The 26591-nt window shown below is 38.8% G+C and overlaps 1 protein-coding gene across 2 annotated transcripts in view; it reads left to right on the top strand.

Moving 5' to 3' along the window:
* Positions 1-26591, top strand: part of DGKI (diacylglycerol kinase iota) — a 447265-nt gene that overhangs the window by 292841 nt on the left and 127833 nt on the right. The window contains exons 20-21 of one of the 2 annotated variants that reach the window (XM_060020017.1): positions 6407-6606; positions 11868-11930. In XM_060020017.1, the coding sequence (XP_059876000.1) occupies positions 6407-6606; positions 11868-11930 (263 nt within the window). The remainder of the gene's footprint in view (positions 1-6406; positions 6607-11867; positions 11931-26591) is intronic. The other variant, XM_060020018.1, reaches the window with a different exon arrangement.

The following is a 26591-nucleotide window of genomic DNA, read 5'->3' as shown; positions in this document are numbered from 1 at the left end:
GTAGTTACTGGCTGTGCATTAGCATACAGCTAATATTGTCAAAGTTAGATGGCATGTGGTAGAATTTGAGAACATGAAATTACAGGTACAACCTAGAATCCTAAAATGCTAGTGCTAAAACAGACCATAGCAGCCTACCAAAACCTAATCACTTAACATATAAAGAAACTGAATCTATGGAATTATTTTTGCCATAAATGTTACTCATATGAACAATAATTAAGTAAATAGTAATACTATTGCTGGTGGTATTTAGACTGCTTACAGCATGTATTACAGTAGGATTTTAAAATACACCCATGTCCAGAAATGTTAATATTTGATAAAATGGAAAAAAGCAATAAAACTTAATGGCATTGCTTCGTGGCAATAAAACCGCTTGTAAAAACTTGTATAGAAAAATATGCCTTGAATGATGGTGCCACTGCAAATTACTTAAGTAAAATTTTTCATTTGGGGGACTAGGGTAGGGTGTCAGAGAGGGAAAATATCCCATGTGAGATAGTTCAATTGAGGGAATTTAGTACAGGGGACTAGTTACAGGATGTTAGAAGAACTGAAAAGAGGTAACCCATAGAGAGCAATCCATGGATTAGCAACTGCAGAAATTCTCTGCCACCTCCAGGACTGGAGGGACAAAGGGAAAAGACAGTGTTATCAGCATTCAGGAGCCAGGGCCATTCAGCAGTGGTGGGACCTTGGACAAGTGGCCATTGATGGGCTGTGCAGTGAGGGTCATCGGGCAGGAGCTGGGACTCCAGAGAAGGGAATCAGACCACAAGAGTTGAGGTCATTGCTGGGGCTGCCTGTCTGTGCTGGGACCGTAGAGACAGGGTGGCCTGGGAAGAGTGCTTGCCAGTGGGAAATGGAAACAGAGGAGAAACAGCCACTGCCAGAGACACTGCTTGAAAAAAGAGAGCTAAGGAGAAATATATACTTGCGCTCTCCTCTCTTTCTACTGGCTAATTTTTATATTAATATTTATGTTTCTTGCTCCTAGTCCTTTAATACATCTGGGCTTAATATTTGTGTATGATGTGAGGTAGAATACTCATTTTATTTTTCTCCATTTTATTTTATTTATTTATTTTTTTGCGGTACGCGGGCCTCTCACAGTTGCGGCCTCTCTCGTTGCGGAGCACAGGCTCCGGACGCGCAGGCTCAGCGGCCATGGCTCACGGGCCCAGCCGCTCCACGGCATGTGGGATCTTCCCGGACCAGGGCACGAACCCGCATCCCCTGCATCGGCAGGCGGACTCCCAACCACTGTGCCACCAGGGAAGCCCCCTATGTCTTTTCTTATGCAAACACCTTTATTTGAATTGTATCTTTGAATATTACATGACTCAATATTCAATAAGGATAATCTATTGTTATGTTTTCAAAATATTCTCAGCCATTTGTGAACCTTTATTCTTTGAAATTAATTATAGAATCAGTTTGACAAGATTCTTCAAAATAGTATTTCTCATATTCACTTGGAATTACATTGAATTTATGTATTAATTTGGAGGAAATTCATATCATTAGAGTATTAAATTGTCCCATCCATGGCTATGGCGTGGTTCTCCATTTCTTTAAGGTTTATGTCTCCAGTAGTTTAAAACTTTTCTGCATAAAAGTTTTATTGCTTTATTTTTGTTGATATGATAGATGACATCCTATTTTTTATTATATTTTTACTTAGTTATTGCTAGAGATGGGGAGCCCTTGATTTTTTTATGTTGATAGTGTACCTTTCTTACAAGGTTTAATTTTTGGCCTGTGAATTTTCTTGGACTTTTGATGTATGGGATGATATTAGTGGAAATATTACAAGGTTTGCTTTCTTTCTTCCATGGCTTTTTCCTCCAATTTTATTTCCTTGACTTATTATGTTGGTCAAGACCTCCAATACTATGTTGAAAACTTTTGTTACTAGTGGATCATCTTGTCCCTTGAAAGGAATGCTTTGAATTTTCTTTATTCCAAATAATGTTTTCCCTAAGGATTTTGATAGATGACCTTTATCAGGTAAATAAATCGTGTTTGATTCCTAGTTTTCTAACAATTGACCCTAAAAGGCACTGAACTTTATTATTTTTTCTGCATCTTTTGGGATGATAATGTGGTTTATCTCACTTAAACCACAGTATGGTGAAATTATAATAATGTGTTTTCTTTTTTATTTTATTTTTATTGAGGTATAGTTAATTTACAATGTTGTGTTAGTTTCAAGTGTACAGCAGAGTGTTTCAGTTATACATATATATGTATACAAATATATTCTTTTTCAGATTCTTTTCCATTTTAGGTTATTACAAGATAATGAGTATAGTTCATTGTGCTATACAGTAGGTCCTTGTTGTTTACCTGTTTTATATATAGTTTGAGAAGTAATCTCAAACTCCTAATTTATCACCCCTCCCCGGCCCCCCACCTCCGCTATCCCTTTGGTAACCGTAAGTTTGTTTTCTGTGTCTGTGAGTCTATTTCTGTTTTGTAAATAAGTTCGTTTTGTACCATTTTTTTAAGATGCCACAAGTAAGTGCTATCATATGATATTTGTCTTTCTCTGACATTTCACTTAATATGATAATCTGTAGGTCCATCCATGTTGTTGCAAATGGAATTATTTCATTCTTTGTTATTTTCTGATGTTGAAGTATTCTTAATTCTTGCAAACCCGTAATGGATCACAGTTTAGTTTTTACGTAACAGACCAGTAAAAGCAATTAGCTATTTTTAAAATGATTTTGGTATGTGTGATTATAAGTATAATTTAGGTTAAAAGTTTGTTTTCTGCTGCTGCCCTTATCTGGTTTGTTATTTCAGAAGCCATAGCATCATTTTCTAAAACAAGTTTTATTAGACACTGTCTTTCTATAAAACTTGGGTAGAATTACTTGTAAAACATCTAAGTCTACTTGGCACATTTTGGGGTTGGGGATGGAATGAGTAATGTTTTTGAAAACTTTCAATTTTTAAAACCAGTCTAATCTATCCAATTTCTGTATTTATTACACCAAATTTTGCAAATTATATTTTTTCCAGAAATTTCTATTATCTAGGTTTTCCAGTTTATTAACATATAGATCTTTATAACATTCTTGTATGACTTTTAAACTCTATTATATCTTATCCTCTCTTGTTTTATTTTTTAATAAAACAAAATAGTTTTCCATTTTTTGTTATTTGGTTTTACAAGACCACCTTGTTCGTCTTGAAAAAAAAACCAAAAAAACCCAGATTTCGGTATTGTTGATTATCTCTGTTATTTACTGTCCCTGTCACTGATCGCTGCCTTGGGCCTTTTGTTACAGGACTGGGACTGGGAGTCAGGGGCCTGCAGCAGTCGGGAGAAAGGAGGGGTTGGAAGACTTGCCCTTATTTCTGTTCTGATTTCCCAATCCAGGGTTGTCTGTCCTGTCATCTGACAGCAAGTGGAATAAGGACTTGAGTAGTAAGAAGGAGGATGAGACTTAGATGGAGAATAGTATTCCGGGGAGGAGCATAGTGCAGAAAGTCAGAAAACCTCACACCAGGGACTTCTCTGGTGGTCCAGTGGTTAAAACTTCACCTTCCGTTGCCGGGATTGTGGGTTCGATACCTGGTCAGGGAGCTAAGATCCCACACGCCTTGCAGCCAAAAAACCGAAACATAAAACAGAAGCAATATTGTAACAAATTCAATAAAAACTTTTTTAAAAATGGTCCACATCAAAGAAATCTTAAAAAAAGAAAGAAAGAAAGAAAACCTCACACCTTAACTGTGGACTGAAAGAAAGTTGTTATAATGACTTTACGACAATAAATGGCAACGGATGCACTTAGTTCAGGGGCTATCCTTGTTTTCCTCCTAAGTCATATACTACCAGAAAGGCAATATTTGACGTTTTCACAAGAGTATAATACATGCTAGGTTGAACAGACAATTGAATATCTGTCATTAATACACCAATGTATTCTTATCAGTAAATGACTCATTCTAGCAAATTCTGGGGATGATTATGGTTATTAGGGCCTATGCCTTATAGGATGTTAAGTCTAGATTAATCTGAATGATGAAAAATAACTATTTCTAGTAAGAATTTTAAAAAATTACCTTTAACTTGTTCCAAAAGTAAGTGTTTTTGTGCTAACAATAATAGAACTGTCTTTATTCTGAAAAGCTAATTACTATAATTCCTCTTGTGCCTGTTCAGTGATCCTGGACTGATTCTGAAATGCCAGTGGAACTGCCACTGACAGCTATTTACCTCTGTTAATTGTGTTTGCTGTTAATCTATCACCGAGGCTGAGAATGTGGCTTAAATGTTCTCTGTAGTACTGTGGAAGCCTTCTGATACCGAAGGGTTCGAAAGTATTTAAGCAATTTTCAGTCCTGTCAAACCCAGAGGAATAAGTTCATACTTAGCAGGTTCTGCATTTTTATCTGTCATTAGGCCTAGTCAAGACTGGGGGAAAAGAGAAGAAAATGGTATTTCCTCCATGGATGAAGGGATACAGTATGGTCAGATAAATATTGCCCTGAGAAGTGCTTGTTGAAGGCAAGGGAAATATTTTGGAAAAGTTCGGGAGATGAGGTAGTGGCTCAAGTCCATAGATTAACTTAAATGAGTCGTTTAAGTGCAGCCAGAAAGACCTTAATCTGAGTAACAGAGGATTGGGTAATAGGCCGTAAAGAATTTTAGTAAATTCTCGCCTCATTCTCCTCTGCCTCCTTGTTCTACTAATTGAATAAAATTGTATATAAAATTCACAACTGAGTGCTTTTTAACATCAAAGGTGTTCAATAATGAAGTATGTTCTTTACTTTTCAGTTTTTATTCTACTTTCTTTCCTCCTTTCTGTCCCTTTGTGTTCCTTTTCTCTTTGCATCCATACATAATCAGGTTTCTGTTGTTCAGATTAATGCAAGTGCAAAAGTAGTTCAAAGTATCAGATAAACACAACTATCTGGGAACCAAATTAGTGGAAATTGACTTCACAAATCTCAGTTAACAAAGTTTTTTCCCGTAGGTTTTTCTTTTTAAGTCTATCTTTTAGATTTTGAGCTAGAGTTAGTATTAACTTCTTTTAAAAGTTTGTTTACTTCATTAAAAATTGATACTCAAAATGTATTATAATAAAGCCTTACTGAACAACTGTTAGCAGTATCTACTAAAGTTAAAAAAAAAACTTACGGCATAGCAATTGTACTCATCTTACGTACCACGAGAGGGGATGTATCCACCAAGAGACAGACACAAGAAAGTTTATATCATTAATAGCCCCAAACTGGAAACAGCCAGATGTTTACCAGCAGAAGAGTAGGTAAATACACTTTTCTATTACTCAAAAATAATGATGAGCAAAAGATGTCAGACACAAAAGAGTACATATTGTATGATTCATCTTATATGAAGTTCAAGCTCAAACAAATTGAATCTATGGTATAGAAGTCAGAATAGTGGTTACTGATTGGTTGGTGAGAGGAGTATAAATAGATTGGGCAGGGACACATGGAAACCTTCTGGTTGCTATAAACTGCCTAAAGCCTGATCTGGATGGAGATTTACATATGTGTATAAAAATGTCCCTCAAACTGTATAAGACAATTTGGGCGCTATCTGTATGCATAACCAAACATATTGTCTGATTTTAGTTCATCCCTAAAAGGATAAGTGATACTAAAATATATATTAAAAAAATTTTTTTTTTTTTTTTACTAAGGCAGAGAAATTATGCTACTTTGTTGCAGAATTTTAATGTTGGGTTGACTTTTCATTTTGTGGCTACTGTAGTGAACTGAGCTCTTACTGTCTTTGATTTTGATCCTCAAAGCTGCTTTACTCTAAAGAATGTTTTCAATTGAGGATTATTATTTTGCATTTCATTGATCTTACACAGATTTGAAGTAGTTTGAGGAGGTTTTAGGTAAAAAGGAAAAGCTTGCCTGAAGTTTGAAAAATTTTCTAAGGATGGGTTGCATATTTAAATATAATATATTTAATATATAATATATAACTATATATTATAATTATATATAAATATATTTATATAGTAAGTGTAGTATGGAGGCCGTCTTAAACCATGTATTTTATCTTTTTTATATTCTTTATTCTATGTACATTGGTTATTTCATGGGAGTAGATAACACAAAGAGCTTTTGTATTAAACTAACGATTAAGTTAAGGCTGAAAATACATAAAAGCAAAAAATGGCTATCAGTGAGGATCTGTGATCAAGCCGTCAAAATTTAGATATTTCAGTTTATGTGTATTAATGATTTATCCAAGGTTGCCCACTTTACTCGTGGCTAACAGCTTTCAGTAAGTATTTTTCAAAGGCCTTTTGATTATAGGCAGTGGGCTTGGGCTTTCTAGGTTTCCTGAGTAACTCGTAAGCACTAACCTCTCGCTTCCTTTTGCCTCTTGTCTTTATAGGCTGCCCTGCAAGTCGGGGGCCACGGAGAAAGGCTGCACCAGTGTCGGGAGGTCATGCTGCTAACTTACAAATCCATCCCCATGCAAGTGGATGGGGAGCCCTGTAGGTTGGCCCCGGCTATGATTCGGATCTCGTTGAGGAATCAGGCCAACATGGTACAGAAGAGCAAGAGAAGGACGTCCATGCCTTTACTCAATGAGTGAGTCTGCCCTTGCCCACCTTGGTGAACATGGAGACCGTGGAGAGGAGGGCACTGCGCATGTGCATGAGCAGGGGCCTCCCCGTGCTGGGAAAGGAGACGAGTCCAGGAAACTCAGCAGCTCCTTGGTCTCTCGCACATATTTCTTCTTCGTGTTTACTATACGGTGACCACACCCTTCTTTCAGAAGTTATTGCTGTATGATGTGTTAGACTGATGATGCTTTTCCACTGACCGCTTGAGTATATACTTACTGGGACCAGCAGAAAATCACTGAGTGATTCAGGGTCGTAAAACGTGTCCTGTCGAACGTGTTCTTTTTTGTTTAAGAAGGCGTGCTGTTGGCCTCCTCTTTTCCCTGGTCACTTGGAGAGCTGGTTTCTCCAGGTGCAGGAGGTCGGCAGAGCTGGCTTTGGCTCCCCTCTCTCCACATCGTATCCCCTTCTGCCCTTTCCCAATGCTCCCATTTTGGGGTCCTGTGTACTCTGATGCTTCAACTCAATTTTGCCATCCTGGGTGGCATCCTCTTGTCTAGATGAAACTTGACCCACGACTCAATGCCTAAACAAAATGTATCCCTCCTGGACCCTTTCCTTTCTTGGGTGTTTTGATAAACTGATTCGGACAAGGTGATAAATGACTAGATATTTTGAGTGCATTTTATAGAGTCCCTTAATCTAATTTCGATTGAAATGTCTTTTTGGGGTTGGAGAAAGGGATGGAGAAAGATGGGGATTTGGGGTATCTTTTAGAGTATCTTTCATATATCACGCACCTATGGCTGACCTGACTCAAGGTAAGGACGTTTTAGGGTTCAGCCTTGGGCCATTCTTCTGTCAGAGCGAGGGTCCCTCCAAGGTGCTCCTCTATTTGTGGCCTGTGATGCATGGTTACCTATTTGTACTGAATGGCTGGCTTCCTCTAGTGCCTGTGAAGGAAGGGCATGCTTCGCCATGTATTTATTGAGTCCATGTGACAAGTACAGAAGTGCCTAGAATGAACCGATGACACAGGTGTTATCGCTCCCTGCCAGAGCTTCACCTGTCTTTCTGAGATGGCAGATTTGAAGAACAGCGTTCGACAGGGCTCGTGACGTGTTTCAGTTTTTAGTGTCTCTGCTTCTAAGCTTGAAGCTGGTGTGAGAGATCTTCTCTCCTCTGCATCCTCCCTTTCCAGAGTCAATCTGGGCTCCCCCGGCACTTTTCCTAGATCGTTCTCCAGAGGGCTTGTTTAGTTGCCTTTTTCATTTTGTTTACATTTTGCAGCTAGTGAAACTCTTAGCTCATTTCTGCAGCTTTCTCTGTCCTCTGCCTTTACCACTATTAGGTTGAATATACACTTTGTGAGTTTCAGGCAGTGTGTCAGCAATAGTATATGGTTGATCATATTCTCTCTTGAAACATTAGAGTTAAGCCATGAACTATTGGTTTAAGGGAAAGTTCTGAGCTACTAAGTGAAAAGCCCTCTCTGAGATAGTCCACGTTGTTTTGGATCACTTGTAGATCGTTTGTTAACAGAGCTAAAAATTCTTAATATCTACAGGCAAACAGCTCCCACTTTCATGCCTGGTGCTTCTACGCTTAATAACCTTATGAGACATGAAACTGTTTTCGGGTGTTTAGTTTCAAACAGTTTTTGCCCTTGAGAAAGAATTTGTATTTGCTCAGAAACTGTATTAAGAATTTATTTGGGCTTTCTTCTCATATAAAAACAAATGGAAAGAGTTGTTTTCTTTTTGTACACATGGCACATATGACAGATGATGTGACTTCATAGATTTAGCCGGGAGGGTGTTCGAGAAGCAGCCTCGGGCTTCCCTGGTGGCGCAGTGGTTGAGAGTTCGCCTGCCGATGCAGGGGACGCGGGTTCGTGCCCCGGTCCGGGAAGATCCCACATGCCGTGGAGCGGCTGGGCCCGTGCACCATGGCCGCTGAGCCTGCGCGTCCGGAGCCTGCGCTCCGCAACGGGAGAGGCCCCAACACTGAGAGGCCCATGTACGGCAAAAAAAAAAAAAAAAAAAAAAGCAGCAGCCTCAACTCAAAAATGCAGTTATTTCCCACCAGGGGGCAATGGTGTCTCCATCCAAGCAGCCTCAGGCCGTAGGAAAGACTTGCGTGAAATGCCAGTAATAATATTCTGTCCATTTCTTAAAAGGACACATATAAATCTTAAAGATTAGCCAAGATCTTTATTACAATTTATTATTAAAATTATCATTCAACACATTTTTAGAAAATCTCTCACCACTACTCTTTTTCACCCTCTGTAATTAGATTGCTTCTTTCTATTTCAGTAGAAATCTTTGTTTGGAAATCTAACTTCTTCCACTGGATTTCCAAGTGGAGTTTCCAGTTTAAGGGCGGCCTGGCCACTAATATCTTCTTAAAAGTTTTCTTCCACCTTCTGAGCCCTCCAAGCTTTTCTCTGTTTAGGCCACAGTGTGCAAAGTTCACTATTGCCGCCAAGGCAGAAAGAGATAATTGAAAGATAATTCTTTCTTCCTTCTTCCCTTCCTTTATTTTTTCCGTCCTTCTTTCCCTTTTTTTCCTTTCTCTCTTTCTTACTTTTTACTGTTTCTTCATCATTTGCATGCCTTCTTTTTGAAGAAAGAGAGCTGTTTTAGTTTAAAAACTTGTGTGTATCTGTGTTAGGGGGAAGGGAGTCAGAAAGGGGTAGCTTTTCAATTCATCTTAAGGACTTATCCTCCTTTCACATAGCATGTTAACATGAACTTTTGAGATATTAGGGCTGTGGCCCCCTCTTCTGCTGAAATGCTGGTGTTCCTCATAGATTTGCCCCTTCTCTGGGAAATCACATCTGCAGCACAAGTTCCCTCTATGACGGATAAGCTAGTGTGTCTCAGATCTGTGTCTTCAGCTCAGGCTTTCTTCTAAAAACTGAAGACTCATACCCAGATATCTTAGTTGACATCTTTATCTGCATATCTCATAGTCACCTCCACTTTTACACGTCCCCTGCGTTGTTTGAACTCTTCCTTCTGTTTATTTCCCACACCTTTAACTCTCACACCATCTTTCCCCTCTGCTAGTCACACAGCCTTAGCTGCGGAGCCGTATTCATTACTTCTCGTCAGCATTGCTAAAATCTGCTCAGTTCATTTCCTTGTTTCCAACGTTGCTGCCCTTCACACTGTGTCTTTTCCGATAGACTGGTTAGAATGATCTTTCTAAAAATGTAAAACCTATATTCCTTGGCTTTACTGACCTTTTTGATCATCGCCTTGGTCCTCTCCTTCCTGTGCTCCAGAGCGTATTGCTATTTCTGGAGCAGTACGGCCTGTCTCGTGTATCATTATATTTTTGCCCTCCTCACGTGCTTTCATCTGCTAGCCCCTGCTCAAGTTCAAACTCCATCGAAATATCACTTTCCCTAAGAATCCTTTTCTATCCGCTTCTAGCTATTAAATACACCACTCAGCGCTCCTATAGTATTCTCGTCACTTCTCTCACACCATTTATCAAAACCAGTGTAATTATTGGTTTGCTTGTCTCCCCTGCTCTGTGGGGAGACCCCAGGGTTTTCCTCACAGGGTCGCCAGTGCCTGCTAGTGTGTCTGAGACTTACGGTTACATGTTGAACAAGGGACTCACACGTGGATCGGTTCTATAATGTCCTATCTGTTACGTTTCTCAGAAATTGTTTCTAAAGTAACATAAATCTAAAACCTCGTGAATATAAAAATAATACAGAGAATGTCTTGGTCACATTTTATGGCAGAAGTAGAAGATATATACTTAAGAATTTCGAGATCTGGTGCACATGGATGGCTGGAAGAATTCCCATGAGAAACAGCTAACTAGGAAGCTTTCATGATGCCAGTGGATCTTCATGTAGCAAAAAGGAAAACAATTTTTTCTAAAATAATTTCTTGCCTTATGACCCTATTTGCTGTTAGTATATATAAACTGAAAGGCTAGGCCCGTTATGTTCACTCTCCCCTCCCCTCTCCACCCCATTGGTACAGGAGAGTATGTCGTTTATGGCTTATGAATCTACTTGAAATAGGACTCCAATAAATTTCTTCCCCCCTAAAAGTAATAGAGCAGATTTGTTTAGGTTCATATTCATGTACTAGTAACATGACAGCCAGATAAATTTGATTATGTTCTCTATTTGAAAGTCACTTTTGAGGGAGATCAGACATTCTACATTACTCAGGTGCATAGGAAGATCTCAGCCTGAGTTCACTAGCAATTAAGACAACATGGTTAAGGGTGATTGTATTATCCAGGGGCAAGATTTCTAGTTGGCAAACCTTGGGCAACCGACTTCCAGCATCCTGGGCTGCTGAGAAGTATCATTGGTTATAACTGATAGCCCGTTCAGGATGACGAGGAGTTAATTCATGGGTGGCTTTATATGAGAATGTATGTACCCCGTGGAAAAGAGGGATGGGGGGATACGTCTACTGCAGTTATAGTGAAACTGTTCAAATGGTCGAAGAGAGTGAAGAGAATAATGATGTAACAGTGACAGGAAATTTGGGGTTTAGTTTCTTCAGTTCCACATTTTTTCTTTTCTGGTGGCCATCGAAGACCCTCTCCTTTACAAAAGAAGGGAGAGCAGAGAGAAGTCTATGGTTTCACTCGTCTACCAAGAATATGAGTGGAATTACAGCATCACTGTGATAAAATTAGGCTTTCTTGGTATTACCTTGGGATTTCTTAGAAAGCCTTCTCTGTTTAACTGAAGGAAGTTAAAGTTTTTGTCGAGTCGCTCTTTTGAAGACGGTTGTCCTTTGACATGAATATTCCAACAAAGCCCTGGAATCATGAGGACTATGTTAAAGGATTCAGTTTACCTTGATTCTGCTCTGAGTTGACTGTGCCAGCCTACCACCCGTGTGTGTGTGTGCGTGCGTGCGCGTGCACGCGCGCACAGATGGATGCCCAGTGAGACCTAGAGCCGGAGAGGACCGCGGTAACCCTCTGCCCCGCAGCCCCGTGCAGCATCCGCGCTCCTCCAGCATCTGCCGGTGCCCCGCCTCGTGCTCCAGTCTGTGGCTTGCCTGAGAGCCGGCCCTGCCATGTGTCCTGTTGGCTTCGTCGCTATCACTGGCTTTTTGATTATTTCCGTGGCTGGCTTGATTTTCTTTTTCTTTTCATTTACTGTTTGGTGATGCGCTCATTTAATTTCTGTTTAAATTTTGTGTGTCTCTCTTTCTCTCTCCTGGCTTGTTCCCCTGTCTGTCCACGCTGTTTTGCTGACTGTCTTCGCTGCTCATTCCCTGCTGCCTCTAGTGTCCATCAGGTGCAAGCTGCGGACCTGCGGAGAGTGTCTGCCCCCCCAGGCTCCTTCACCATGTGAGTACAAAGCCGTCCCATTTTTACATTGTGTCTCTCACCTTCATCTCCTCCTCAGGGACATACCACCTGCACCCTCTCCCTTCACAGGTCCGCTTCTCAGACAGAGAAGCCCCTCACTGTAACTGTCTGCTTTAGCCCTTCTTTGATTTGAGATGCAGCTGTGAAATTCTTTGTGTTCTATCTGTCTCAGTCCTCTGAGTTCACAGTTTAATTTTTTGATTAGGTACTTTAGGGTCCAGAGTTTCATGGGGTTGTATAAAATTCCATACTAAGCATTGGTTTCTGTGGAAAGTCTGTAAACCCGTTAGACCATTCCATTATCTATGGCTCAGAGATGACCTTGAAGAAGCTCCCGCTGCACTTGATTCTGTGGACGGACCCCAGAAATTATGCATGGAGCTTTGATTGTAGGTATGTGCATCTGTGGATTTTTCTGGGTTGAGGAATCCATAGTTGTAATAAAAGATCAATAACCCAAAGTTGTTAACGAGTTAGCAAAGTGCAGTTCGTACATAGTAGTTTGTACTTAACACACTCTGTGCTTTTATATTTTTCTGGTGAAAAACAGAAAGAAAATGTTTTTTAGCGCTTCACTTCAGGACTTTTTTTATGCTGTTGCCTCTGTCTTGCCCTTCTTTCTTTTCTCCGTCTTACATATACTTTTGTTATGTTTCAGGTACTGTTACAGGTGCTTTACACAGGTTAACTAACTTACTCCCCTAACCACCTTATTGCCATATGTGGTATTATTATCTCCATGTTATACATGAGGAATCTGATGCACAGAGAAGTTGAGTAATTTGACGAAGGTCACACAGCTAATAAGTGGTAGACTGGAATTCATACTCCCGCAGCCTGGTTTCAAAATTCATGCTCATAACAATTTATAATCTGCCACTTTTCATCTATCAGTGTCCTGTGTATTTCTCAGGGCCCAGCTGAATAACTGCCTTTTCTAAGAATTGTACCTTGATTCTTGCTGGCAGAACTAGTTACATCCTCATTGGAGTTCACTATTTACACTACTATTGTACTTATTATAGTTCTCAAGGTATAATCGATCGGTACTAATTATATTAGCTGTATATCTGTGTGTATCCCACACTACACTTAGGCCACTTGAAATCATTTGCAGTATCTTCTTATGACCCTTTGTGTTCCCAGCCTTGATCACAAACCTTATCACAAAGTATTCTGAAACTAAACAGAATTGTTGGTTGGTTGGTAGAATGAATGAATGAAAGAAGGCATGTCTGAATAGAACTCTGCAATATCTAACATCTAGGGATATGCAAAGTAATTCCTAAAGTTCAGTTATGTATCATTTTAGTTTCAACCCTAGTCTTGTGGATACACGTTTATTTACTCATTTATGACAAAATATTTTTCCAAAAATTTTATTTTGAACTTGCTCTGTGTCAGACACTATTTTCTCCTTTGTATTTAGTGGTGAGCACAACAGCTCTATACCTTCATGGAACTTACAAGTGAGCGGTCAAAGAATCAGTAAGAAAATAACATTTAATTTCCAATTTGGAGGCTATGCTGGGGTATATTACATATACCCCATAAGGCCTGTTCAATAAATTTGAGTCCAGAGAATGGCTCTCAGTGATCATTATTTCCAGCAGCTCTATTGATAGAGTTCAAGGAATTGAGAGTATGAGCAATAGGAGTCCAGGTGCTAGTTGTCATGTTTCTATCACCTTTTAAGTTTTAGTTGTGTTTAAGTTTTCCTCGTATAATTTGAATGAGGCTCTTTTTTTCTTTTTCCAGGTGTGTATGCTATAATCAGGTGAACTGTCATGTTTATTTTCATGGCATGTAACAGGCAGTCCACCTAGATGTGGCCACTTAAAACTTGAATATTTATCTAAAATATTTTATATTTGTATGTGCTATATTAATTACTGCATATTATAGATTTTATGTCTATATAACTGATGAAAGGTCTATATAATAAAAATTAAATTCGAGTATTATTTTAAACATTCAATAACAGAACTCTGTCAAATACAGCAAGGAGCACAGAGAAAAATCCAAGCACAATGAGTGTTGTATCTATGTATAATGACAGTGGCAGCTTAGCTTAGACCCACTCTCATGCTGCTATTGCAGCAGTGTTTAAGAATCACATTAACCTTGCTCTGGTCCTCACGAAAGTCAGGACTCCAGTATCTTGAGCTAAACTTTGTCTTTTTTTTTTTTTTTTCTTTTAACTCTTGGATCAGCCATTCTCTGCTCAAAACAATTCTTTTTTACAGATGATCTTTCCTTTGGGAGAAGCCTCTCTTTCTGCTGTTCCTAAAGTAAAGTTGCTTTTCTAAAGCAATTTAAATTATCCTTTCTCTCTAGCTTTCTAATGACTTTTTTAGTTAGGGAGGGAGTCATGGTCTTGACAGCATAATGCATAAATCATTAGGAATGGCAACATACAATTAACGTCTGCGTACATGGGAAATTTCAGCTTTACACAAAGAAGAATCTTGAAACTTTCATTTTGATCATATATGACCACATATGAATGCTAAATTTTAATCAAAGGGATTTAGTGGCTTCATGAAATAGAACAAAATAAAGTAAATAGAATATTTCACCACAAATTTTATGTACTATAGCTTTTTTTTTTTTTTGACGTCAGAGAAGAGTTATAATTCCCAGACTTGGCATATGACATAATTTGTAATCTGGGCATTCTTACTGTTTTTCCTTTTTTATTGAGATATAATTGACATATGACATTGTATCAATTTCAAGTGTAAACATAATGATTCAGTGTTTGTGTCTATTGTGAAATGATCATCATAGTAAGTTAGTAATATCCATCACCACATGTAGTTACGATAGTTTTTTCTTGCGATGAGAGCTTTTAAGATCTCTCTTAGCAACTTTCAAATAGTCAATACCTATAGTCACCATGCTGTACATTACATCCCCAAGACTTATTTATTTTATAATGGTGTTATTTTAAATTTATTATTATAATAAGTATTTTATATTTATTATTTTATAATGATATTTATAAAGGTATTATTATATAATACCTTTTAACCCCCCTCACCCATTTCACCCTTGTCTCCTCAGTGTTGCTCAAAGAATTATTAGGCCAACACCTCAATTAATAAATTCATTATAATTAAGTGACTTCATAGTAGAATCCTCATTGAAGACTACATACATGCACTGTGTCTCATTAATCATGATATTCACATTAAATGGTCATGCTCAAAAAGCCCCAAAAGGGGTGTAACTGTAAAATGAGTCTCTGGAACGCTTTCAACTTTTACTGTTGCTTTTCATTAAGTTCTGTTTCCCTCCTGCTCTTCCCCTACCAAAATGAAATAATGTGAACTGTTCACACCTAATTTATTCATTTTTCATCTTTCAAAAATATTATTCAGTGTCTGCTTTAGATATCAGATACTCTGTGGGATACTGGAGATAAGAGATTAGAAAGCTAAGGTTTCTGCCTTGGAGAAATGAACACACCAGGAACAGACCCACTTGTGTTGCCTACAGTGCAATTACAACGCAATGTGACACGCATCCAAATGGAAATTCTGGTTGTACTTCCATGTGAATAAATTTTTTTGGACTCTTTATTATATTTGTTTTTGTATTTTAGTAATTAAAGTTGATATAGGTCCAAATTGACTTTTTTGATATATATTTCTCACTTTTAAGACATATGGATTCATGTAACTGGCACCATAATCACCAAAATGGTTCTATCACCCCAAAAATCCTGTTTTGTAATCTATGCCCTTTATGGTCATACCCCCTAATCCCTGCATCTCTCATCTCAAACTCTGGCAGCCACTGATGGCTACAGTTTTGTATTTTAGAGAATGCCCTATAAATGGGATCATACAATATCAACCCTTAAAACTGGTTTCTTTGAGTGAACATAACATCTTTGATGTTTATGAGAGTTGCTGCATCTATCATTCCTTTTTGTTGCTGAATTGTATTCCACTGTATGGATGTTTCTGTTTATTTACCTAATAACCCAGAAGGACATCTGGGTTATTTCCAGTTTGGGATGATTCTGAATAGAGCTGCATAAACCTTGATGAACAGGTTTTGTGTGAACGTAAGTTTTCGTTTCTGTAGGTTAAACACCTAGGAGGGATTCCAGGGTCATATGGTAACTTCATAAGAAACTGACAGACTGTTTTCCAGAGTGGTCTTTTCATTTTGCATTTGCACCAGCCGTGTGTGAGAGTTCCTGGTGTTCCACATCTCTGTCAGCACTTGGTAATGTCAATATTTTTACATTTTAATCATTCTGAGTGTCTTTTCATGTGATTATTTGCCATCTTTTATACATTCTCTGGTGAAGCATCCTCTCAAGTCTTTTGCCCATTTCTTAAACTGGGCTGTTTGTTTTCTTCCTGTTGAGTTTTGAGTTTGTCATGTATTCCAGATCCAAGCCTTTGTTAGATATGTGCTTTGCTTAATCATTTCTTTGTTCTAGAAGGCAGTTGACTCAATTTTCAGGCCACAATTTCTGAGGATGGTAGCCATAGTGCCAGTTGTGTTTTCAGAGCCTTTGCAGTGCTATTCCTATCTGTCTGGTGTGTAACCCCTCCAAGTTTCAGGACAGGATCTGAGGGGAGGGTCTGCTCTGTAGTTCAGTTCCTAAAGTCTGTGGTACTGTGTTTAGGGCCAGATTAACACGTTTGCAGCCTAGAGTTGCGTCCAAGTTCATGGACGTCTTTCTGGAGTTGTCTTCCTGAGCTCCTCCCTCTCTCTTGTCATCCTCAGTACTTTCCCATTTCCTGGGGCTTCATTTTTGGATCCTTCAGCCAGAAAGCTAAGGCTTTAGTTACCTCATGCTGCTGCATAGCTCCTGAAACCATGTTCACCTCCAGGACCAAGCAATGATATGACTGAAAGAGAAAAAGAAGCAATGGTGGTTTGTCCCATCCTCTTGGGACCACAGCTGCTCTTATCAGAGAAGAAGATTCCCTCTCCTTATAGTTTTTTTTTTAATTTTATTGAAGTATAGTTGATTTACAATGTTGTGTTAATTTCTGCTCTACAGCAAAGTGACTCAGCTATATATACGTTCTTTTTCATATTCTTTTCCATTATGGTTTATCCCAGGATATTGAATATAGTTCCCTGTGCTGTACAGTAGGACCTTGCTGTTTATCTCCCTCTCCTTACAGTTTTAAGCACCAAAAGGACCTTGTCATTGCTGCTGCCAGCACAGCAAAATTGCCCGAGTGCTGGGTTGCGAGAAAATGGAGGAGGTATAAGAGGAAGATTTCCCCAAATTTCTCTGACCATTCAGAGTCCCTTCCCTTTCCTCAAGCCAGAGTTCAAGGGCTTTCCCAGAGCTTTCTCTGTCTGCACCTGTTGTCCATTTTAGGCTTTGTGCTGCCTGGAGTCCAGACCAGGGTTGATTAGAGGTCAAAGGAGGAGAGAGCTCAGCGTTCGTTGGACGGTATTTTAAATTCTGGTCTTCTTCTCCCATCTGCTGCTATCATTTATTTTTCAGAGTTCTCAAATAGCTGCTTTAGGCATTCTGTCCAGGTTTTATAGCTGCATTCACTGGGGGAGAAAGAATGGTGGGTGCTTATCCTCCTTACCCAGAGCCAGAACTTCTCTACTGCCTTTTAAAGCAGAGAGTTTTCACACTGTATCCTCTTTTTACCTGCTACAGTTACTCAGAGAGTGCCGTAGCTAAACTCAGCAGAAGAGCTCTGCAGAGAAACCAGGGTGTTTTTGAACTGCAACCAACAAATGTTAAATGTAATAGGCTATCTTGCACAACAGTCACAATTTAAACATAAGCAAGATGTTTCCCAGTGCCAAATTGTGTGGATTTGTTTGTTGTCTTGGGGAAGGCAGAGTCAGACACAGATCCATGAAAAAAGTATAAATTGTTATCTTTGACAACAAGCTGAATATGATTCAGCATTCTAAACTTGCTTCCAATAAGTGAAGCCTTCTTGGTAAAGGATGAAAGCAAATTGATTTTTGTTCTATGAAGAAAGGGGGTTTTACTAAAGAAATTTTTTTTTGAGAAATATTTTTGATATGTCTATTTTTTTTTTCTTTTGGGTTGAATTTAAGAATTTTATTACTGAGAAACTACCAAGACAGAACCAAGAATCTTTAATCTTCATGATTAAAAAAAACCCATAAATTAGTGATAGGTGGTTTAATCTTTGCATGCCTCTGGCCGAGGAAGTAAACTAGAAATTTCTTTGAAGTGCTTTCTAAAAATTCAGTAATTCTGTTTTCCAACTAGTCACATCAAAGCTTTTGTTTTAACATTTTTTTGAATTTGTGTAATATGCTACAGAAGTTCTATTTATTTTGTTTATTCAGTTCTGGCCCTTTAATTAGAAAATAAGACTTGGTCTGCTTTTTTCAAAACCCTTTCTCTTTTCCATTCTTCTTTCAGTGAACTTCACTCTCCCACACCCTGCACTCTACCAGGGAGTAGGAAAAACATTGCCAATGTAGAAATTTACATACGTGCCTTTGTAAACTATGGGGTTTACCTCTAAAGTAGCTAAGAAGACCCACCAGATATGGTTTGCCTCCAAATGAATTAAGCTTGGTGGCTTTGTTAGAACCGCAGGTTCATCAGGACTCCTGGGGCAGTTGAACCTTCAGAAGAGTGCTTCATGCCTGAAGAGTGCTTCATGCCTGAAGAAGAGCGCTTCATGCCTGAAGAGTGCTTCATGCCGGGAATCTGTCCAGATTCTAATTCATGGATTATTACTTTGGGGTCATAATTTCTGGACCAATTGTGAGGGTACCAAAAGGGCCTAAGCATTCACAAATACTGTGAGTACACTTGTTGTTAATGCTTCTGTTGTTATTTTTGTGTCCCTGGATGATTATCTCTGAGCAGTAGGATTATGGACAAATTTTAGCTAAATTTTATTGGCTTTCTTTATTTTCTAGATTGATTTCAATGAGCACACATTACTTCTATAAAGGGGAAGAAAGCAAAAAAAAAATTATAGCCATTTATAAAAATGTCTCTGCTTTAAAGCTCAGTAGAGAAGTTCTGGTTCTGGGTATGGTGGGTAAGCACAGATTCTTCTTTCTCCCCCAGTGACTGCAGCTATAAAACCAAAAGCAAAAAATAAAGTTTATAGTTTTAAAAGAACAGAGAGAATTGCTAAACTCACTGATTGAGTACATGATATTTCTTTCAATTCTAGCTCAGAGTCAGACGGCAAAGCATAAGATTTAGCTTCAGGCTTTCTGGGGAAAAAAGCCATTTGCTCTCTGATCCTCTGAGCAGGGGAAACTGCTAAGCTTTACTCATCTTTTTCCTCCTTTCTCTCACTCCCACTCCCATGTTTTATGAATTTCTGGTGATTTCACTTCCCACTGTCCACAGTTCCTTGACTTTTAATCATGTCAAATTGTCCTGTTTCCTGTCTTCCTATGCCACCCCTCTCTGCCGGTTCCATAAAACCAATATAGCAAATTGAAAATTCCCAAGAAAAGTAAGGGCTACTTGAGATTCGTCTCATACCAATTTCCAAACTTGAATCCAGGCTGCACCTCGGATCATTGGTTTTTTCCCTTCCTTACGCTCTGTGAGTTTCCCACAAGAGTTCCTCACTCTGCCTGTGCTTCTATTCCCATGCAGGTACCCGGGGCAGGGGCGTTTAATGACTTAAAGACAAGGGGCCTGCAGGAGCAGACCCAGGTCTCCAACTGCAGTGTCTTCCTACTTATTCTGTAGGCCTCCAAACTCCATGAAGACATCCTCTGTTTTAAGTGTCTATGGGAGCCCTGCTTTTGTCCGTGTGACATTGACCATATAGTAACCTTTTTGCATTTCAGTTTTTCAAATATTAAAAAGAAATGCAGTTGATCTCTGGGATTTCCATCAGCTCTGAAGTTCTGTCATGCTAAAATTCAGGGCATGATCCTAGGCTCTGAAGATCTGCCCCTGAGGGATCTAGCAGTTGAGACTTGCCATGGGATGTGACAAGGTCATTCTTTATCCTTAGTACTGATCAGGCAGGCCAGGCCCTGTACCGCCTTGGTACACTTTTGCCTTGCTCTCAGCAAGAACCCAGGCAGATTTTTTCATTTAGCCAAAGAGGTAATATGGGCCTGAGATTGAGTTGTGATCACATTTAGCATCCTGATAACTGTATGTGGTAGCGATTGCTATCATTGCCATCCCATAGATGAGAAGACTGAGAATAATAAATATTGGGAAACTTGCCTAAGATCATATGCTATAAAGTCATAAAGGTAACACCCAGGGCTCTTTGAAGATAGCATTTAAGGCACTGAATTCTGCAGTTGATATAACCTCTGGTCATTTTCCTGTGTGTTTATCAATATATATGTAACTTATGTGTTTTAATCAAATCATACTATGTAAACTTCTCCCCTTTTTAAGAGATGACTAACTCCCCTCAGAGATGACTAACACTTTAGAATTCAATTTGAGTGTTTCAAACGCGTGAATCTCTGGTAGTACAGGTTTGAAGTTTGTGTTATTATACGAAAAATGTCAGAATGACAAACCCCAGTTAAAAATAAATTCTAGTGTAGCTAAAGAAGGGGGAGAGTCTTTCGGGCTTGTTAGTAATGGTGTTGGGTCTGTGAAAGAGGCTCTTCGGGCAGGGTCCTGCTCGCATCCTCAGGGGCTGGATGGCGCCTGTGTTCTCTTGGTGAAGGTGAGCATGGCTCGAGCATCTGGTGCAGTTATGTAAAGGGGTATTAGGACTCCCTCGGCATTTAAAGTTATATCTCGTTGCTTTTAAAATTTAGTTTTAGAGATGCATTATTCATGTCTGTGTAGGTGTAGAAACAGTCCTGCGAGTCAGCACTTCTCGTATAATGAAAGGTCACTTCAAAAGAAAAAACAACACCAAAAAAGTGAAGCCGATACTCACTCAGGTGTTGGCTTTTTGCAGAGCCTGGGGCCCAGTGAGCTTCGGGGCGTTTTGGGGTGCAGTCTATTGGGCAGGGCAGAGAGGGGAGGGAAATTCATGAGTTTTGTTTGTTTAATCAAAGTAAATTTTAGAAAATTAAAATTTAAAAAGCCTGACTTTAGAGGTAACATTAGTCCAATAGGGTCTGATAATCCTAACAGTGATATCAAGCCAGAAGAGGTTTCCAAGTGAGGTTAAAATTTTGGAAAGTAAAAAGTTAGATTCATCTTATTCCTCTATTATGTATCTTTTTATCAACGGTAATTATAGGATTAAAATGAAGTGCGTTAGTTCTCTTAGTGCATCTTTTTAATAGGCATCTGTATTACTTTGCTAGGGATGCCATAACAAAGTACCACAGACACAGTGGCTTAAACAACATAAATTTATTTCCTCGCAGTCTGGAGGCTGGAAGTCTGACGTCGAGGTGTTGGTAAGATTGGTTTCTTCTGAGGCATCTCTCTTTGGCTTGGATATGGACATCTTCTCCCTGTGTCTTCACGTTGTCTTTCGTCCCTGTCTGTCTCCTAATCTCTTCTTACAAGGACACCCGTCAGATTGGTGTCCATATGACCTCATTTTAACTTAGTTCATCTTTAAAGACCTTATCTCCAAATACAGTCACATTTCTGCAGCACTGGGGGTTAGGACTTCAACATATGAATTTTGGGGGCACACAACCTAGCCCGTAACAGCATCATACTAGATAAATTTGAATAAATTTTAGGGTTTTTTTCTGTCACCAACTGTGTGAAGGTTGAACTTTGTGTATACACAAACTATAGAGTTGTATATACAACTATAGAGTTGTATATACACACAACTATCAATACATGTATTGATAGTTTAATTCTTTAAAATCTTTTTTTATGAAACTGTCTAAGGGGCTAAAGGACATTGCTCTTTTATTTATAGTAGATTCTAAGTATTAACTCTCTGGGTACAGTAAGACTGGTGACCTCTATGGACCAAAATTCATCTTCTGTAAAATAAGGTGGTTTACAGTATGAACTTTAAATTTTTGTTCAGATCTGAATTCCTAAAACATTATCATAATAAAACAACTATAAAAATACAGATGATAAATGGCAAGGAAAAGGAGTAATTTTGCTAGTCTTTGTGAATAAAAGATTTACTTACAAATGGACTCTTCACCCAGAATAAAACTAAATACTTTTAGAAAACAGTTATTAATATCTTTAGATAAACTGATACAACTGCAATGTTAGTCATAGAATTGCTGCATTCAGAGAGAAAAAAAAGAAACATTTCAGTTTTTACTCCGGTCCTGCAGTGATAACTGATACCATATTCTGCCATAGAGTATGAAGAACGTATCAATAACAGAGAAATCCAGACGTTTGTATTGAGTGTTCCAAGAGGGTATTTATTTCAGATTGCTTTTCTGAGGTGGTAATGAAACGCAACGTGCATTTCATTTATAGGAGAGTTTCAGTTGAATTATACCGATGCAATTGAGTTTCCCTCCTCTGTCATAATACCCTGAAACACTTATATGAAATGAAAAGAGAGTACATTTTAAAAGACATAAAAAGAAAATACTTGATGCTAGATTTAATTAATCCCCAGAACTCATCCTCACATTTCGTGTCAGAAAATGGAACTCTGAAAAGAATGTAGCACGTTCTAAAAGTTGTAGCTAAGATATTTGAGTAAAATGAACATGGCATTGGAAGAATTACAAATGGAACCAAAAAGACAAAGCTTTTCAGCTTTATATTACAGAGAACTATAATTATTTTCCTTAATTAATCATTTAGGCTCTGCTGCTCTCAAAGTGATTTATGTCCTCTAGTTGGGACATACATAAACCTTTTGGTCTGATGGTATTTTGTTGTATAGGCGAAGTAAAACAATTACATGTTTCCTTGAAGAAAGGGTCTTGGTTTATGAGTATGTTAGGATACTGCCTTTGGTAGAGACTTGATCTACTTAAATGTGATAAGTGAGAGGATAGAAACAAATGAGACCAGCAAAAGCACCCCAAATTATTTTCACATTCTGTTATGACATTTTCAACAGAAACCCTTTTTCCTCTCTTTTCCTATTTTCCTTTTAGTATTGGTAGCACTAAAATATTAACCAATTAATATTTCAGCTGGTTATTTTGTGTTTGTTTCTTCATCGTCATCCAAGTAATTTGTCTACCACTAGAAGTTTATCCTAAGGAACTTTTTTTCTCAAGTTTACGGTCAAATCTTACAAAAGTTATTTTTGTTGATGAGTAATTGTGGTAGTAAGAGAATTGTTCTATGATTTTTTACAAGTTCTGTTCTAGCAGTGTGTCTTTAGTCTGTCTATTCTTATACTATCAAGAAGGATGGTTCCAAAAATAAAATTCCTTAGTCATTGGATCAGAAATTAGAGAAAGGTGGTGAAAAGTTTCCCCCTAATTGGCTGAATTTGCTGAGTTGGAAAGAAGAGTCGGGTTTAGAGGATTCTCTGATTCTTTTTTCTTGGATTTCTGACAAGGACACATGGGGTAATGGGGGCACATCTGTGTTACAAGTGGGGGACTTAGCTTTCCACCAACTGTAGGTTGATGGATAGGAGAGTTAATGATACCGTGTCTCTTTCCAGAGCTAAATGCAGCACCACTGAGTATTCCAAGCCTTGGCAAGCCGTTGTCAACCTGGGAGGAATGTGAGTCAAAACACAGCGCAGGGCTTCCCTGGTGGCGCAGTGGTTGAGAGTCCGCCTGCCGATGCAGGGGACACGGGTTCGTGCCCCGGTCCGGGAAGATCCCACATGCCGCGGAGCTGCTGGGCCGGTGAGCCATGGCCGCTGAGCCTGCATGTCTGGAGCCTGTGCTCCACAACGGGAGAGGCCACAACAGTGAGAGGCCCATGTACCGCAAAAACAAAAAAAACAAAAAAACATAGCGCAGCGAAATACTACCTATTAAGAGAAAACAACTTTGCAAATGTTATTTCTCTGATATCCAGTTTTTAGGAAAATATATGAGTCTTTTTATAAGTCTTTCTATCAGCCTATGGAAGGCTGAAACCATTTATGGAAATGTTTATGTGATGCCATTTATTGTCAGGCCAACACTTAGTTTTTATTTTCTTGATATGAAACAAAACACGGAATCCTCTCCTTGCTGATCCTGTTTCCTAGGGATGCAGAGCTCCTTCCACACAGTTTGCACGATAACTTTTCAGTAAGAACACATCTTGTAATTCATGCATCCAATCCTTTCTCAAACTAATTGGAGTTCCAGCATTTCTCTACCTCAATAGACAGTTATATTTATTTTCACTGCATTACTGCTTTATGCATTTTTGGCCACTGCTTTGTTTGGTTATTTTTACTTATAAACAATTCTAAATTCTTGATTTTTTTCTGTAGGTTTATAGGTGAAATAAATGTTAAATACTAAAAATTGTATGTATGCTAGGGATTTTGGGGTTTTTTGTAAAAATGTTGTTATATAGACACCTACTCAAATACCTCCACTTGATTCATGAAAGTGCTTAGTTTCTAGAGGATGAGCAAATAAGTTAGGTTTTAAGCCTACTTTCAGTGTCTTTCAGGATGTATGTGAAAGGCCAGAAGTTTTTTCTTCTGTGAAATGATACTTTTTCAGCTACTCAAGTCCTATCACTTGCTCCCTGCTCTCTTCCACCAAAGAAAAGTCAATTTCTTTATCAGTTGCAAATAAGAGCAGGATATTACAACAGTTAACGACTGCAAACCCAAGGGAAGTTTTTTACCATTTAAGTAGCAAATACATAAACGGTTTTCCCTTTGTTTGATATATTGAAATTGAAACTTGAAGTAAAAAATACTTTCCTTTCTGAGCACATGAGATCTGAAACCATTTAGATGGCTCGGGAGTGATATTACCCTATTATGTCTCATTGGTTCAAGCCCAGTGATTCCTTATCATTGGAGATAGTGATTAATGGTCCTCTACAATCGGAACAGCAAAATAATTCTCTATGCTATTGCAGGCTACAGTACTCAGAGTAGCTCATATTAGCGTTTTATGGTAGAATCTTTAGTCATTTTTAATACGGGAAACCTCCAGTACATGGAATTACTTCATAAAATGGAAGTGCTTTTGGCTGGGTGTGATGAAAGACAGGGCTTGAGTTCTTCACTTTTCCCATTCCAGCTGTTCTTCATCTCAGCAATTTGATTTTGTAGAATTCTACTACAAAAATGCATATTCTCTCTTCCTCTGACTTCCATCCCTCTTTATTTCCTGTGGTGTTTGTTTTCCTTGCCTTTCATCATTTTTTTTTTTTTTTTTTTTTTGGCGGTACGCAGGCTTCTCACTGTTGTGGCCTTTCCCATTGTGGGACGCGCAGGCTCAGCGGCCAGGGCTCACAGGCCCAGCCGCTCCGCGGCATGTGGGATCTTCCCGGACCGGGGCACAAACCCATGTCCCCTGCATCGGCAGGCAGACTCTCAACCACTGTGCCACCAGGGAAGCCCATCATCATGATATTTTTATACTCTTTATGTACTCCAAATTTTATACTTTTAAGCATAAAATAGTATAAAAAGAGTATAAGTGGGAACTTAAGGTGTAAAACTCCTAAGCCTTCTTTTTTTCCTGAAAGGTTGTCATCCCTAGTTACCAATTCAGCAAATATCAGGGAAGGAGGTTCCACTTTCATAAGACTTAAATCTGTAGATGGTATCTAATCACAGGTAGAAATTCTCCACTCACGTTAAGCAGAGGCAAGCCAGAGAATCAACTCCATACGTGAGGAGAGCACAGCAATGATAAGACACGTGAGCATTGAGGTTATTCCCTGTTTGTTGGCTTTAGCAATGGGAACTGATTTTTCCTTTGATCCAAGTTCTGTTGAGTGGTTCTCATTCTGAACAATGGTGAACGATATGTGTAACACGTGATTCGGTGGAACGAATAATGTAGTCAGTTATGGTGAAAAATCATTTTTCTCATTGCAGAAGTAGCAAGTCTAGATGGGAAGCAGTAACTTACAGATGCTGAAAGCCTCATATTTAGTGCACGTTGTGGGCGATGTAAAGATAGATGTATATAGATAGCTGGGCATTCAGTTCTTTTTTAATTGAGATTTACAATATTATATTCATTTCAGGTGTACAACATAGTGATTCAGAATTTTTATAGATTATACTCCATTTGTAGTTATTATAAATTATTGGCTATATTCCCTGTGCTATACAGTATATCCTTTTAGCTTATTTATTTTGAACAGAGTATAAGGGAAGGTAACAGAATCATCATGTCGTGATCACGTTTACATTTCACACCGCCTGCTGCATCTGCAGTGTGATGAGGGTGTTAATGGGCACCAGGGGCACAGTTAGTTCAGGTGCAAGATGATAGTAGTTTGGTCTTGGCCCATGAGGGTTTTAGTGGAGCGGGTAGAGAAGCGTCCATATTTGGAGGATACTTAGAGGAGGAGAAAGAAGGAGCAGGCGGAAATTTAGTTCCGAAACCAGGAGAGCTTTTTGGTTTGAAATCTAAGAGAAAAGAGCTTCAAGGAGCAGAGAGTTAACCACAGCGTGAAATGCTGCTGAAGGGAGCATTAGGGTGAAAACTAGGAAGGAAATTTAAAATGCATGAATAAAGGGAAAGGAGAAAGTAAGAGACTGTGAGATCTTATGGAGAGGAGAGTTTGAGTTTCCACGACTTAAAAAATAAACCTGTGTCTCTGGTACCCGGAAGTTGTAACATTAAGTGTGTGTGGGGCGGGTTCCA

The sequence above is a fragment of the Delphinus delphis genome, chromosome 9 (genome assembly GCF_949987515.2).
Source record: "Delphinus delphis chromosome 9, mDelDel1.2, whole genome shotgun sequence".
In the NCBI taxonomy this organism is placed as follows: Eukaryota; Metazoa; Chordata; class Mammalia; order Artiodactyla; family Delphinidae; genus Delphinus; species Delphinus delphis.
The sequence above is the reverse complement of the archived record's forward strand: the minus strand, read 5'-3'. Positions and strand labels throughout refer to the sequence as shown.